The sequence below is a fragment of the Myxocyprinus asiaticus genome, chromosome 20 (assembly GCF_019703515.2).
Source record: "Myxocyprinus asiaticus isolate MX2 ecotype Aquarium Trade chromosome 20, UBuf_Myxa_2, whole genome shotgun sequence".
Classification (NCBI taxonomy): Eukaryota; Metazoa; Chordata; class Actinopteri; order Cypriniformes; family Catostomidae; genus Myxocyprinus; species Myxocyprinus asiaticus.
The window spans coordinates 27,122,634-27,139,819 of NC_059363.1; the positions used below are offsets into that span (position 1 = coordinate 27,122,634).

A 17,186-nucleotide genomic window follows, 5' to 3' on the forward strand; every position below is an offset into this window, starting at 1 on the left:
CAGCTAAATGTTAGTCTATGCTTTCCAAATTTCCGTCATGTGCAAGCACACCTTCACGCGACACACTGCTCAAACTCAAAACATGAAGTAATGATAATTTAAATGAAATATTTGAGTTTTACATTCACATTAATATATTCCTAAACCTAACCCTAACAAGACCAAAACAGATGTGGTATCTAGTTGGAAATCAAAAGGGATGTGATTCTCGGTGGCACTTGTCTGGAATGTGTCACATCGCATCCGAATTTTATTGGCAAAAAATTTGGAACTAACGCACCAATTTCCTATCTGATCATGTTAGATATTTAAGTCAGTATTCAATGAAAATCTTGTCCTCCATCTTAGCTCTCAAATGTCATTAACACTTCTGCATATTCAAAAATTGCACATGACGACTGATTATGAAAGACACAGGAACAATGCCGTTTGGTGTCATTTGTAGTTAAATCTGTATGAGTGAGATAAGAACGTGATAAACATCTGGTAAACTTCTACCTTTGTGTTCCTCAGAAGAAATGGCATGAGGGTGAGTAAATGATGGCAGAATTGTCTTTTTAGGGTGAACTATCTCTAAAGAAACTGGATATTTACAAAACAGCAGCTGTAATTCTTTAGGAGACATAAGATGAACTGCTTCAATGAAGGACATTTGTAAAAGCAGAAATTGACAAACTGCCTCTATACAATATGTTTTCTAGAATAATTAGCGCCCAGTCTGCCTGCAGCCTCAATTAACAGCCAAAGACCCCCACATATCTCTCTCTTGTTGGCATTAGTTTGCATGTTGGCTGCAACAGCCTGTTTCTGGTCCTCTAACGTCTGGGCTTTTAGCGCTGTTAGCAGCTGGGCAGATCTGATAGCGTGGGTGATTAAGATATTGAGTGTCTGCGACACGCCGAGAAATTGCAGCACGTCTCTTATCGGTTCACAACCTAAACGTCTTTACTTTTACAACTAGTCCTCGGCTCTGCCTCTCCATCTGTCTTTTTCCGCTCTAGACACAGGACTATAGAATAGAGATTTGAAGGGAATAGAGAACAGTATAATTCCTTCCTAAATCAATCTCGACTCAGTTACTGAATGTCAATGTGTACTTAAGGTAAGCCTTTCTCTGTCTGAAGGCGTAAAGGCTATGACTAAAAAGTGTGCTTGACTTTCGTCATGGTCTCTGCAGTCATTTATCAGTTAGTGTGTGTTGAAATTACCTGTCAGAAACCACAGCTTCCCTATGTAAACCCAAGATGGTTAACTTATTTCCTGCATGTTTTGTTTCTCATACTAAGGCAAAAATGTGTGTTTCTGATCTAAATCTTTAGAAATGTAGCTAGTTAGCTGGTCACGTGTCATCAAAGGGATAGTTTCTAAATGGAAAATTCTGTCAGTGTTTCATTTGTAAATAGGAACTTTATCAGGCTAAAAAGGACACAAAAGCACCCTAAAGGTAGGCCTACCATCAAAGTTGTCCATACAACTTGCGCTATATTCCACGTCTTCTTGGGATAATGCAACATACAGTATAAGGAGAGAAACTGAGCACAAATTTAATTTAATTAACTTTTCACATGAATATCATGCAAATTTTGAATGGCAATAAGTCAAGATTTTTAGTTAACAACGGTCTGCTCTTCAAACAAAGCTATCAGATGACTTCAGAGGAGTTCGTATTGACATATTGTTGACTCATTTTGGCCGTTCTTATCAAACGCGTATTTGCATCCATCAGTGCCATTTTTCCATGAACGAAAGTCAAGAGTTTGGAACAACATGAAGACTAGATGATGGCAGAATTAATTTAAAATAATTTTCATTATTTTTGGGTGAACTTTCCATTTAAGTGTGCAATAAAAGCAATTTACTGTGTGCTTGACTCTTCAAAGTAAGTGTTTTCAGATTAAGCTACACTGGCGGCCAAAAGTTTGGAATAATGTTCAGATTTTGCTGTTTCGGAAGGAAATTGGTACTTTAATTCACCAAAGTGTCATTCAACTGATCACAAAGTATAGTCAGGACATTACTGATGTAAAAAACAGCACCATCACTATTTGTAAAAAGTCATTTTTGATCACATCTAGACATGCCCCATTTCCAGCAGCCATCACTCCAACACCTTATCCTTGAGTAATCATGCTAAATTGCTAATCTGGTACTAGAAAATCACTTGCCATTATATCAAACACAGTTGAAAACTATTTGGTTTGTTAAATGAATCTTAACATTGTGTTTGTTTTTGAGTTGCCACAGTATGCAATAGACTAACATGTCTTAAGGTCAATATTAGATCAAAAATGGCAAAAAAGAAACAGCTTTCTCTAGAAACTCATCAGTCAATCATTGATTTGAGAAATGAAGGCTATACAATGCTTGAAATTGCCAAAAAACTGAAGATTTCATATAAAGGTGTACACTATAGTCTTCAAAGACAAAAGACAACTGGCTCTAACAAGGACAGAAAGAGATGTGGAAGGCCAGATGTACAACTAAACAAGAGGATAAGTACATCAGAGTCTCTAGTTTGAGAAATTACGCCTCACATGTCTTCAGCTGACAGCTTCATTGAATTCTACCCGCTCAACACCAGTTTCCTGTACAACAGTAAAGAGAAGACTCAGGGGTGCAGGCCTTATGGGAAGAATTGCAAAGAAAAAGCCACTTTTGAAACAGAAAAACTAAAAGAAAAGGTTCGAGTGGGCAAAGAAACACAGACATTGGACAACAGATAATTGGAAAAGAGTGTTATGGATCTTAACCCCATTGAGCTTTTGTTGGATCAGCTAGACTGTAAGGTGTGTGAGAAGTGCCCGACAAGACAGCCACATCTATGGCAAGTGCTACAGGAAGCGTGGGGTGAAATGTCACCTGAGTATCTGGACAAACTGACAGATAGAATGCCAAGGATCTGCAAAGCTGTCATTGCTGCACCTGAAGGATTTTTTGATGAGAACTCTTTGAAGTCGTTTAAGAAGTTCTGAACATTTTTTTCAAATTGTAATAGTAATTTTTCACATTATTAACGTCCTGACTATACATTGTGATCAGCTGAATGCCACTTTGGTGAATAAAAGTATCACTTTCTTTCCATAAGACCAAAATCTGTATTCCAAACTTTTGGCTGGCTTCAGGTGAGCCAGTGTATATCTCCCTGCTTCTTTACTCTGAATGCAGATTTTACAAAAACAAACCTGTTTAGTTGTAAGCCGTCCTTCACAATGAATATGAAGCTGTTTCTGTTTCTCTGACATTTCTAGAAACTATATCAAATGCTTAAACTTCCCTTTACGTTTCCTCTCAGCCAACTGGCAGCGAGTCATATGGATGCTTTGAAATGACAAATTACTTTGTCAACGGCGTAAATGAGAAATCACTGAACCACATCAGACAGCAGATGGAATCTGTTCCTTTAAAAGCTTTTTGGGGGATTCTGCATTGAAAAGAAGTAATTGTCTGTCATTTGGACCTTCATTAAATGGACTGTGTTTGCTCGCATGTGCATAAGTGCGTGTGTGAATACATAGATCTGTGTGTTTTCATTCATTCAAGTGTTCCACCAATATTCCATTTTCATAAGCTCTTTTACCAAAGCCAGCGCTGGCGTTTACTATCGGTACTAAAGAATAAAACTGAGCACTTGCCGTGACCTTTTCCAGCAGTCAGTGAGAAATAAAGACTGTGAATGAGTTGCCACTGTCTCTGAGACTGCGGGCCATCCACTATAATTAAGGTGTCACTCTCTGACACTTGAATAAATATGTTCTGAAAGAAAAAGTGTGTGTAGGAGCTGTGCTGCTTTGACAGGAGAGAGAGAGAGAGAGAGAGTGGGTGAAGAGGTGAATGAAGATGAAACGTATGCAGGGTAAAAGGCCTCTGTCTGTAGGTGATGTGAGAAATGTTTTTTTATTGAATTCTGAGGGATTATTCTATAGTGTGCATTACAGACAGAGAAAACACTTACAGAACCCATGCTCTTGATTCTTTTTGAGTTATGTTTACTAAAAGCTTTACTGTAGTGTAGGTATATTTGTGCTGGTGTGTGCAAATAGCTTCATAGTCATCACATTTAGCAAAGAAATAAAAAGCTGCAGCTTTGACATGTGGATTTGACTGTGGTCCAGTCACAGCATCCAGGGGAAAAGAGAATGATTATTTGTAAATATACTCTCTAATTTCTCTCTCTCTCCAAGTGAACAATGATTATCTGCCACATCTGGTACAAACTGGAGTCATCCACACCTGTATGTGTGTGTCTACTTTAATTAGTGTTTGGCCTGTGAGAAAGCTTTGTCCTTGTTTGAGAAGTGAGGGAAAAGTCAGAGTTATGTGACAGAGAGTGATGGAGCAGGGGAAAGGGAACAGTCTCCTGAAGGCTTGATTTCCCAGGGTCCTCTCTGGTTCAGCTGCTGCAACTGCCGACTGGTTAGAGCTGAATAATGAGGCTGTTAAAAAGTGTGTGAGGATGTGTGAATGCTTCAGTGGGCGGCTGGGTGTTAGGTGTGCTAAATGAGTGGGTTTTATTATCATTTCATTTTCCATCTGCTTTTGAAGAGTCTTTTTGCAGTATAGAACCCATTTTTCCGTCTCCCCTGTGAGAATGTTAAATCTCTTCTTCCTTTATATGCCCTCATGAAAAAACAGAGGAGAATTGTACTGAATTGCAGTTGTTTTTGCATACTTTGTTAAATATTTAACATTTACATTCATGCATTTGCAGACATTTTATCCAAGTGCATTCAAAATGTAAATTTTTTCTGTTTAAGTGTTCCTTAAGAATCAAACCAATGACTCTGGCGTATCTCCTGCTGTGCTTTCACCATGAATTACAGGAAATCGACATGATGCTAACAAATGTTCATGTACCCTGAAATCGACCCCATTCTGCTGAGTTGCTAACAAACGCCACCCCTATCAGACATTATTGCATCAATTTAAATGTGATCATTTTTCCCTCTAGCGCTGCTGAACATTTTTGGAGACACGCATTCTGGTCCCATAGAAACCAGCAAAGTGGTTTGGAGGTTGCATTTTTGCTCTACAAAAAACATTTTTACTCCACTGACGTTTAGGTTTAGAGTTGGGGTATGGGGTTTAGAGTATAGGTAATAAAATATGCATTGCTCTTCACTGTATTACATCATTTCCTTCATAAAATACAACACGCATTTGGCGCCACCATGTGAAAACTTCACCTGGAAACTGAAGATCGCACATGGCCATACGTTCAACAACACTTTCAGTTTCAGCCACTGGGGGCAGTGCTTCGAACTTCAGTAAGCACAGACTGATTTCAGCAGCACAACTTTCAACCAGCTGTCACCGAATTCACAAAAGGACTAAAGTCTATGGCAGATTCTCATATCTAAATCAGTGACTCCCATAAATATGATAAATGTTCCAGTGGAATAATATACCAGCAATATCATGCCACTGGGATGAGGAGTCTGTCCAGATCTCATTGACATTAATAGCCATTCAGTAGAGTAAATTCACTAGACAGAATTCTTTAGTGTGCAATAACTGAGCTGCAGTCATTGGTGAGCACAGTCAGGAGGTGAGATGTCAGTGGTGTTGCTATGGGCTTCTGCTAAAGATTTTATTATTATTATTATTATTATTATTAAAGTAAATTAAGCCTGTCTTTTTAATATGGGTTTCAAAAAGAAAAAGATTCATTCATGGTTGCAACAACAGCAATGAATAGCAATGGATTTTCTGGTTTTGCTGTGTATGCATGTTTGTGTATGTCGGTTAGTAACATTAATGAAATAAATATGCAAACTTCATTCCCCCCGAGGAAAGAGAATTTCTCCTGCTTCTCAGATCTTGTTCTGTGGTAGAAAACCTAGTAATCACAAATGATTAGAAGATATCTCAACAATGTCTCATACTGTGCTTAGATTGACCAAGATGCAAAAGTTTACAATCGAAAGAAAGAGATTTCAATATGAACTGAAACATACCAACACGACCTTACCAACGAGCTTACGTCATCCCTCTCATGAGCACACGTCACAGAGATGTACGGAAGCCAACATTTGTAGTTAAAAAGTACATAAGTATTGTTTTGTTTCTAAAAATAATCAATCGTTTGGGTTCAGAAGAACTTTATTTGTCATGTGGATTATTTTGATGCGCCCTAAATATGCATTTTGGACCATCAAAAAATGGAGTACATTCACTTGCACTGTTTAAAGGAGGAGGCCTAAAAATCTTAAATTCTGTTTGATGAAGGAAGAAACTCAGATATGTCTTGGATGGCCATGAGGGGGCAGGTTTAAGTGGTTTACCAGGACTTTTTTTAGATTACAAACTGGTAATTATAAGGGTATTATGCTATAAATGTGGTTTATGAGGACATTTCTGGTGTCCCCATAATTCAAATCGCTTAAAAAAACATACTAAATTATGTTTTTTTGAAAATGTAAAAATGCAGAAAGTTTTTTGTGAGGGTTAGGTTTAGGGGTAGGGTTAGGGTTAGGGGATAGAATCTATAGTTTGTACAGTATAAAAATAATTATGTCTATGGAGAGTCCTCATAATGATAGCTGCACCAACATGTGTGTGTGTGTGTGTGTGTGTGTGTGTGTGAGAGAGAGAGATAGAGAGAGAGAGAGACAGAGAGAGAATTTTTTGGCACTAAAAGGAGTTTAGCTAAGCTAAAGCATTCTTTTAGGATGAATAATTTAGAGGAACAGAGAGGCTTGCTCCAAATGGTTCGATACAAGCTATGAGGAAGTGTACTGTGCATGTATGTGGATTTGTATGAGCTTCTGTATGTGGAAACAGACACGTTCTAAAATGCAAATGTTCTGAACATTCAGTCGCAAAATGTATCAAGATCAGGAAAAAAAATATATTATATTTTTTTTATTGAATATTGATGTAGCATAATTTGTGTGAAAATAAATAATAATAGAAGGTTGTTTTGATTAAAATTCAGTTTTTTAAAAAGGTGCGAGGGGGGTTATAGAGATATCGTGTTGATAACGGGGCAATAGTTATAGTGCAAATTTGAAAAATAATGCAAATAAGTTTGAGAAAGCAAGATGCTGTTTTGAGTAACAAATTAAGATCATGCTTATTCAATATATCACTTCAGAAAATGGTGCACCATTTCCTGTTAATTTCAATCATATTTGACATTTCATAATCATATAAACAAATGACTCTCAATTGTGATTTGATCCATTTAATTTGAGTCCACTTTGAACATTCTTCATAAAAAATCTATTCGACCTACTTAAGAAAAATTTGTTTAATAGTCCCTGCAACGGGGGGCTTTCTACACCAAATACTATCCTTTCACTTACTGGACAGTTATTGAATTTTTATATATATATATATATATAATCACATGAAAATGACAAATAAATATTTTGTCTCAAACGTGATAATTTCAAGGATTTTCATTAGCTACATACATTTGCAACTTTAAAAAAAATATTAAATACAGTATTCATTTATTCAATTATACTGTATTTAAGAATGGGAAGGTGAGGGTTCATTTAATTTAAAATAATTGCATGGTCCGATTAGAAATGGCGGGAAAATATTGTATTTAAGCCAGCTGTCACTGGGGGAAAAATAATATGGAAGACCAGTGTTTGGAGCTCATGGACAAGGTTGCTAGCACTATTTTAGCGCAATGGAAACTCCGGCCTCCATTGTTTAGTGAGGGGATTGGGTACTGCTCTAGTACTGTAAACAGGTATAGCTTTTAGACTGTTTTTAGATTACATTGGTTTTATTTGCTCTTAATCTCTGTTTTATTTTGTACATTTTGCACCTCCTACAAAAGAAAAAAAAAAATTGGAACGCCATTGCTTCTCTCCGGTGTCATTCTCCTTGTTAATGCTTTGGTCTCTATCACATGCCCTGATACTGTTTTGCCTTTGTGTGGTTGACCCTGAACTTGGTCTAAAAGAACTTGTGACATCATGTGGTCATCTTGCATTATTATGGTGGTTATAACAGTATATTTTAAGGTACAAAGCTATTTAGTTGAAATAGGTTGGTATATTAACCAGGTCTGTCGATTTAACATGTTAATTAATTATATAAAAAAGAATGCATTAATCGCAATTAATTATGCCCCCTGATGCGTATGTATATTCCGTAATAAAAGTACGGATTTTCCAACCATACGAGCAATTCAAGCTTGAAGAACATCTGTTTTTACGAGCCGCATCAATAGGTGGCAGTTGGCCTCAACAAACCTCACAATCAGCGCAGCCACAGAATGAGAACCACTCACTGAATACAGGAGACGCAATTTTAAAGTTTCCACTACTTTTAACTTGACACAGCATTCTAAAAATGCGCTGTATATGATGCCGAATACTAGTGAGATGCTCCAAATGCGTCCGTCTGAGGCATGCACATGTACATAGAATGACAGTTAAAAATAGTGCAGAAGGAACGCAAGAACGCGTCCTGTGAGAACCCGACACATTGACGAACTCAATGCAAAATAGATTGCTGTCAGCTGTAGGCTTGTTCATTGATATGAGAATAAATCAAACCGTATATTGAGTTCTTGAGCCACTTTTGTCTAATCAATGGTTTATTAATTCGCCACAATAATGCAATTTATTTTAAACTGAATTTAACCCCACACCTAACACCACAGCTGCAAGTTTTTACCGTAAATTAAAAGGGATAGCTCAGGAGAGATGTTACGGAGAATGTTAGCCTCAGTCACCATTCACTTACACCTTTCTTCCATTGAATAAAAGTGAATGGTGACTGAGGCTTACATATGTTGTAAAGCCTATGACATAATTTAAATTTTTACACTGAAGCTCTCCAACTGATGTGCTTGAAATGAAATGTCTCATCTCTGCTAACTTTGAGGAAGGACAGAGTTCTTATTTTTCTCCTCTTACTCTCTGCTGATCTCAGAGACGAGATGGCTTAACGTCTTTTATGAATAATTGATGAGGGTTGTGTTCTGACAATCTGCTGGCCCACTATGGATGCAGAAACTTGCTCTTTAGGCAAAACTCATACAGTTGTTCTTTGGGTGAGTGCCCAGATCTTCCCGTCTGAACGTGAAGCTGTAATGGCTCTTGACTGACAGGAAGGAGAGCTGCACTTGCAGAGCTGTCAGAGCCTGTGTGATGAGATTTTTGAAATAGTGAGAAAGGACAAGTGGTGTGCCCTTGTGGTGACAGCTATAATGAGATGAGCTGTGCTGACACTGCAGTATCAAGGCCTCTGCGGGCTCCACTGGGGAAACCTGTTACATGGGGAAAGACTCTATAGACCCGTGGGGTTTGCAGGGCTCACTCAAAGAACCAACATGGAAAATGGAAAAATCAAATGTTCCTTGATCTTTTGAAATAAGAGTTTAATATACTATGACAACATAGGCCTACTGTAACTTTAAGACATCAAAACATCCTCCCCAGTCCAAAAAGACTGTCTCTTAAAAATCCCAATTCAAAAACTAGAAACAAAAAAGGAACTGTCCCAATTCCGAAAAAAATTGGGACAGTATGAAAAATGATAAGTTAAAATAAGAAGGTGTATTTAAAAAAAAAAGTACCTTTTTTTGGGTAAAAGTAATTTATGACCTCAGTAATACAATAAAAAAATAGCTAAAAAAAATATGATATGACCCTTTAAAAGTAATCTGTTACAGTACATGGTGACAGACTCTGGTCTGTCATCTTTGGACAAAGATGTTTGCCAAGTACAAAAAGCTGTAATGATGACATCAGTTGATTTGAGTCTGTTCATTCCTGCCAGAACAAATGGACAGAGAAAATGGGGTTATAACTCTAATTAACAGAGCTATATGCTCTTTTTTCCAGATTGCTGGCTTTCATTTTATTAGAATGGATCTAGGATCTAGTACAATACATTCACTCTGAACGAATACAAATAAGGTCAGCAATTAGCCATATGTGTAGGAATCTTCCTACATGTCTATGGGAAACGTTCCTCAGATAATGTTCAGAAGAGAACATTGCCTATTGTGTTCAGTGCTCAATTTAAGATTACAGTTTGCCGGTTTAAAAGTGACAGAATGACTGTTGGCCTGCTTAAAGGGATGATTCACTCAAAAAATGAATTTTTTTGGAGACGTTGGTCTAGTCCTGTGGAAACCAGGAAGTAATCATGTTCATAACGAGATACTGGTTCTGGTCCAGTGGAAACCAGGAAGTAATTTTGTTCACATAATCAATGGTGAGTGCAATTCAGAGGTTGCATGTTCGCTTTAAAATTACATTATTAGTCCACTGATGGTCAGGGTTTGGGTTGGGGTTTGAGTTAAGGAGTTTGGTTAATAAATTATGCTTTCCTGTTGACTATATTACATACAACAAAAAATATAACTTGCTTTTGGCATCACTCTTTGGACATTTCATCTAAACAACACTTCCAGCTTCCTTTAGGAGCAGTGGTTCAAATTTCATTAAGCACAGACTGAATTCAGCAACAGAACTTTCAACCTCCTGTTGCTGAATTCACAGTGTGATCAGTCTAGATGCAACGCAAGTAAATGGTGCATTCTCAGCCTTACCACATGGGGCGCTACAGCAGGCATTCACACAAAATGTCTTCCTCTATGGTCAGTTTCAGCTTTCAAATCATTACTGTCATGGCGGAACAACAGAAGAGGAAAAAAAAAGCAAAGAGAATCTTTCTAAATCAGTGGCCAAATATAATGTCTTTTATTCTTTCTCCTATTGATTAAACAATGGCACCCACTCTTTAACTGTAGACATGTTTAAAGCTAGCTATATGAAAAATAACAAATCCAGTGACACATTGGAAGTTAACTCTATCACCCACTTGAGTACTGACATTGTGGCAAATTTGCCATGAACTCTCGATTTTTGTAAGGGAAGAAATACAAAGAAAGCTGGATGTTTTTATTGTTGCAGAAAAGTGAGTAGATTGTATATTTTAATATTTTGAACATAATATTATGTGTTCTTTTTTATTTATTATTTATTACAACCAGGCACCCTCAAACGTGACATCATATCCTCTCCGTTGCAATGTCCAAAATAATTTCTTGTGTGACTGGGGCTCAATGCAAGAATGCATGTTAAACGTGTACAATTGGAACAGCACACTTTCACCACATTGGCCAAGCATTTTGCCTATGCATTTGCATACTTTTGTAGAGTGTGTTTCTGGAATTTGTTATGGTGGTGCCACAATGACTAAAGGTCAGGCCTGAAAACTGGAAGGTTGCTGGATCAAGTCCCACAAGGAGTGAGCTATAACTATTGTACTCTTAAATAAGTCGCTTACCCCCAGCAGTTGGATTGTCCCTATTGTAGGTGTGCTGGAAGTTGCTTAGAATGAAAGTGTCTGCTAAATAACAACTTTATAAAAAATGTAAAAAAAAACTCTTTGTGATAGTTGCTCTTTGTCTGTGTGGTTTCTGTTGTTGGCAGGGCTAGACGCAGTTCACTCAGTGTTGATGAAGCAGCTAAAATGTACTTGTTTACTCAGCTGACACAAACCCCACGATCCATCACATCCCCAACCGATTGAGAGAAAAGACAAACAATCGAATCACTAAACCAATGCTGACACTCAGCATTTAGGAGCTCTCACTTTGTTGAGTAATTCCTTTGGGTTGACATACACACACATACTCAACAGCTGTTTCCAGTGTTTCATTCCAACTGTAGTGTACTGAGGTTGTGCTTGTGAACATATGGACAGAGAGACACTGTGAAGAGATGATGAAGCCATCTCTCTCCCTCTGTCCACATTTCACCACTACAAACACACTCACACACACACACCGATGGTTTGTTTCAGGGGCCAGCTGAATCTCAGAGTACTGAAACAGCAACTCAGCAGCACTAGATCTTTACATTGCCCTACAATACCAAAATGCAGTAACTAGACCAACACTGAAACCTTGAAAAATGGCTGAAAAGTTTTTTGATTGTTCAGCCAAATGTGGATTATAACATAGCCTCACTTGTTTTCTGTGAATCTGAGCACAGTTGAGCCAAACCCATCTGTCACAGGACAGATTACAATCAAAATTAATTGTGTTACGTAATCAGATTACTTTCGTGAGTAACGAGTAAAGTAACGCAATATTTTTTATTTTAGACCATAATATCGGAGTAACTTTTTAAATAAAGTAACACGTTGCTTTTGTACACCTAATCAGGAGTAAAACTGTGCAAACTACGGGGAAGAGATGTAGTGCATGATTAGCATTGTTGTTCTATAGAGTGTGAGGCCAGAGACTATTTAGCAGAGACAAGTCACTTCTATTTAAATGAATGGGAGAAATTGGAACGCCCAACCAAGAAGCTCTAGCACCCAACAGTTAATGGATGTAGAAAGGAAGTCCCGCCATGCAGGTAAAAGAGCAAATCACCTTTTAGATACAGACATCGCCTGCCAATCAACTAACGGGCATGCGCATTTCGTGTTTTAACGTAATATGAGGCCAACATTCGGTTGAGTGAAATGCGGTTGATTCATGTGTTATACATACTGCATTAAAAAATCAGTTAACGCGTTTAGGCAGAGGGATTATAAGACTAGTCTTCCACTGGCCATGACACAGAGTGAAATACTCGCTCAATTCACTGACTTATGCAGCTGAACTGCTCCGTGTTACAGCTCTCTGTAACTGGTATAATGGGATTAGAAAAGATTCTGGATCAGTCGCTCTGAGCAACGTTCTACATCAATTGTGTATGTAGAGAAAATGTCTTAGTTTCTAAAAATATTCTACAGTTTTGTTTTATAATAAACAAGTAGTTTGATTCATGAAACAAACCGTTTTTATGACATTTTGGTAGCATTAAAAACGATTCCATTCAAGCTGTATCAACACGTATCTTTAAAGTTGTATGCGATCAACCAGTGGCGTCTGTACGCACTGTGGATCAACTCAAAACAAGCTGCACTGAGAAGACTTAAGTGAAAACATTCATTTATTCATCAGACTTATTCCTTGAACATGTTAGGCTGGCATTCCCCACTGAATTTTATCCTGACTTTTGAAAAACATCTCAAATTTTCACTCCATTTTCTCTGAATCTGAGCATAGTAAAGTCAAACCTGTCATTAACAGGACACCTACAGTAGGTAGTGTTTTGCCTGCATGCCAGAATTGTTCTTCCAATTTATTTTCTATGGGAGTTAGAGAACTGTTGCAGACAGTGTTGTCGAATTCTGTTCTTACTGTAAAGTCAACATGAAACAGCATGAACAACCCATTTTACTTTCGTAATGTGACATATTTCCAATTGAAGCTGAATATTCTGTATATATATATATATATATGTAAATAAAAGAAAAGTCATTGCAGGGGCACAACATGTGATTATATTTAGATTTTTCTTTGAAATAACATGCACTGATGAATCGTGCACAGAAAGCTGTATTACCTAAGAAAGTAAATAGGGTCCATTTTGATTTCATGTTAACTTTAAATCATATTTCCCAATTCACGGAACATACAGAAATGCATGTTCATTTTAGACACATGGATGAAAAAGGAATGGAACCATGTGTATTGTACCTAGATAACACAATCTCTAAGGTGGGCACAGGTAGCAAATCAGGTAGAGTGGGCAGAAGTTTTCTCTCTAATATCAGTCAGTGATACATCTCTCTATATCCTGTTTAACGAAGGCCACCATAATGATGAGCACACTGGCATTTATTTGTAATGGATGAAGAGTAATACTTTAAATTGAATCTTTAAAAAAATTATTGAGCCCATTTCACATAATGCTGCCTCCATAATGTGACCGCAATGATTAATCAGATGGGGCAGAGATGAGTAGCCATGCTGTACACAGAGTGATGGATGTGACAGTCGGGCAAGCTTTAAATGAAGTAACTTTCCCTCCTGTTGAATGTACCACTTTTTTACATTTAACTTCACATCAACAGTGATTAGTGATGAGGGGCTGATGTGAGAAGTGAGGTGAGGGATAAAAGGAAAGAAAGAAGAAAAGATAAAGAGAAGGACAAGGAGAGAGATAGGAGAATTTTGGCAAGAGAGATGAAAGGATGGTGAAATGTAGAGATCCACATAAAGTTAAAAAGAACCCAAAGAGTGATGAGTAACAAAAGAGGGGTGGAGTTGACAAATAAATAATAAAGGACCTTGTGTGTGTGTTGTCTGTGGATGGGTGGGTCTGTCTGCAGGGAAGAAAAGGAAAAGTGGTACAAGGAAATACAAAGTGGAATAATAAGTTATAGAGGACAAGCAGATACATTGCTGCTAAACCTCACAAAGAACAAATAAGACCCAGACTCATTACAACGAGAAGCCAAAAACACCTGCAACAATATTGCCAGAAGAGACAACAAAGAAGAGCCTAAGGAATTTCAGCAGCAGAAAGAAAGAAAGAAAGAAAGAAGCTGGCAAATGCTGGTAAGTATGCGTTATTGAATCTTTTAATTTTTTTTTAGATCTCAGCTAAAAACTGAGCTGAGTCTTGTTACCTTGTTATCAGTTCTGTCTTGTCATTGGTTATCATTGTCACGTTTCTCCCTTGTCCATGTATTTAAGCCTCATGTTTGCCATTGTACATGGTCAGGTATTGTGTATGTAACATTGTAGGATCGGTCATGTCATGTCATGTCATGTCAAGTTTAGTCAAGTCAAGTTATGTCAAGTTCATGTTTTTGTATTTTGTTCACGTTTGGAGTTTCGGATTTTGGATTTCGCGATTGATAATAAACTGCACTTGAATTCATCACACATCATCGTCTTCATCATCTCTTCGCCTACGTTACAGAATACCTGACCGACCAAAATGAACCCAGCAATCCAGCTTCTTCATTTACGCCAGGGGAATTGCCTCCTGGAGGATTATGTCACGGAGTTTTGTGGTCTTTGCTACCTTGTCGATTTTAATGAGATTGCCCTCCCTTAATGAGGAAGCCAGAGTCCCATGTCATGACCGCCAAGCCAGAGTCCCACATCATGGCCGCTGAGCTAGTGCCATCTTTTGCCCCAGATCCTGAGTCTACTCCATGCCATGTCACAGCCACGAATCGTTCTGCTCCATGCCATGTCACAACCACGCCTGAGACTGCTCCTTGCCTTGTCACAGCCAAGCTTCAGTCTGCTCCATGCAATGTCTCAAGCTCACCTCTGGTCAATGAGCCAATGCTCAAGCCTGCCACGGTCAACGAGCCAACGCCCACATCTGTCATGGCCAACGAACCAAGTCTCGTCCATCCCAGAGCCAGCGTTTCAAACCTCGTCCGTTCCAGAGCCATTTCTCACTGGGCTATTTGAGTTGGAATTGGTTCCCACCCTTGTGCCCACCCTGAGTTCTCCTGATCAGCCGGTTCCCCCCAAGCCACCGGCTCGATCATCGCCCTCTGAGAAATCCCAGACACGGAGAACTTTCGAACCTCCGACTCCGCCTAGACCTTCCGAGCCCTGGACACCTCCTTGGCCTGTTGATCCCTCGACATCACCTCGGCTCTGCATTCCCTCGGCTCCACCGCGGTCCTTCAGCCTGTCAGCTTTACCGGGGTCCCTCGTCCCTCCAGCTCCTCGTTGGTCTGTCGGTCACCTGTCTCCGCCTTGGCTCTCCGATCCTGTGGCTACGTCTCGTCTCTCCGATCCTTCAGCTCCACCGGGGACCTCCATTCCTATGGCTCCACCTTGGTCCTCAGCCCTACTGGCTCCACCTCATTCTTCCGATCCCCTAGCTCCACCTTGCTCCTCCAAGCCTCTGGCGCCGCCTTGGTCCTCCCTGCCTCTGGCTCCACCCTGGCCCTTCGAGTCTTCGGCTACTCTCCGGGTATCCAGTTCTCCATGGCTCCGCCCCTCGAGCTTCTCATGGCTCCACCCCCCACAGGCTCCACCCTGGTCTCCAGACCACGCCCCACACCTTGTTTCACCATGTTTCCATGTCCTGCCATGTAACCACATCAAGTCGCCACGTATTGTACTGTATTTTGATGTTAGTACATAGTAATTAAAGACACCAATTATAAAGTGGGACTGCTATTCAGGTTATAAGTAAATTAATTCTAAACTTACTATGATGGAGTTCAAATAATGTAACACTTTAGATATACACTAAGAAATGTAAATTAGTTAAAAATAAATGAATGATGAACATTCAAATTCTGTTGAAATCTACAGAGCTTTATGTGGAATTCTACAGGCAAAGGATCCATGCAGCTTTGTTGATAACTAAAGATGCTGAAATAAAATCTTGACCCTGCATGTGTATACTTTGATACATGACATTCAGCTACAGTATGCTTGAGAATATAAACCATCTACCTCCACATCCTCACACACAGCCCATCTTAACTATATCATATGATCGCAACAATGTCAAAGAGGGCAAAATCCTCCTTGGCTGTTTGAAAACATTATTTCCATTTACACTAGCTGTGTGGAGGTGCAGTACAGATTCATTAGAAACTCAGTGTTCTTTATTTTTCTGGTTTATTCCCATCAGCAACCAAGAGAGACACCACACGCTCACGCAAGCCCTCCTCACACATCTCCACGGCAACTCACAGGCAGGTTAAATCAAATGTGAGCCTCACAGGGAGAACTCACATTATCTCAAATAATTCCTCCCAACTAAAAAGCTTTTTTGTTTCGCCGTGACAGGCACAGAATAGGAGGGAAGCGCTCCGTTTGCGACTATCAAATAATGGAGGCTAAATAAAGCTTGTCTTTTTTCATTTGTCTCCTCTGATGAACTGATAAAAATGGTTTGGCCTCTAGAGTACGTTCCCCATTTGGATGCTTCCTGGCTTTCTCATGTTTGCATATTGACTCATTCACTTGAAGAAGAAAAAAGTCCATGCAATGATTGGCCACAGAGAGTAACAATTTGGTTGTTTAAAAATATATAGTGTATATTTTGCTATAAGTGTCAAATGTATAAAAGGTGCACATGTTAGATAAATATTTTGTTGTTTATCCAAAAAAAAAAAAAAAAGGAAATGAAAAAAAATCTGATGTAAACATTGAAAATAAATTTAATCAGAAAAATAGATTAATAACAATTAGTTATTTTAATCTAAAAAAAATGTGGACAGTGAAAGCATGCTATTTTAATTTTAATAAAAGCTAAATTGCTCTACAATAACATTTTCTAAAATGTAAATGTAATGGTGATGAATGGGGGCTGTATACTGTATATACGTATATACAGTTGTGCTCAAAAGTTTGCATACCCTGGCAGAAATTGTGAAAT

At 38.6% G+C, this 17,186-nt stretch overlaps 1 protein-coding gene across 3 annotated transcripts; it reads left to right on the forward strand.

The window, feature by feature from the left end:
• Nucleotides 1-432: 432 nt before the first annotated feature.
• Nucleotides 433-16,799, forward strand: LOC127411264 (uncharacterized). 3 transcript variants are annotated; one of them, XM_051646703.1, is made up of 3 exons: nt 699-1,102; nt 14,149-14,377; nt 14,745-16,799. In XM_051646703.1, the coding sequence occupies exon 3, from the start codon at nt 14,988-14,990 to the stop codon at nt 15,936-15,938; it is 951 nt and encodes a 316-aa protein (XP_051502663.1). In that variant the 5' UTR covers nt 699-1,102; nt 14,149-14,377; nt 14,745-14,987; the 3' UTR covers nt 15,939-16,799. The 3 variants fall into 3 exon arrangements, with proteins under 3 accessions (XP_051502662.1, XP_051502663.1, XP_051502661.1); XM_051646702.1 differs by lacking the exon at nt 699-1,102 and adding an exon at nt 433-529 and having other exon boundaries at nt 14,149-16,799; XM_051646701.1 differs by having other exon boundaries at nt 14,149-16,799.
• The last annotated feature ends 387 nt before the right edge of the window (nt 16,800-17,186 follow it).

What these genes read in the sequence shown, in the direction of transcription:
- LOC127411264 (XM_051646702.1), top strand. Translation starts at nt 14,988, where the DNA reads ATGTCACAGCCACGAATCGTTCTGCTCCATGCCATGTCACAACCACGC.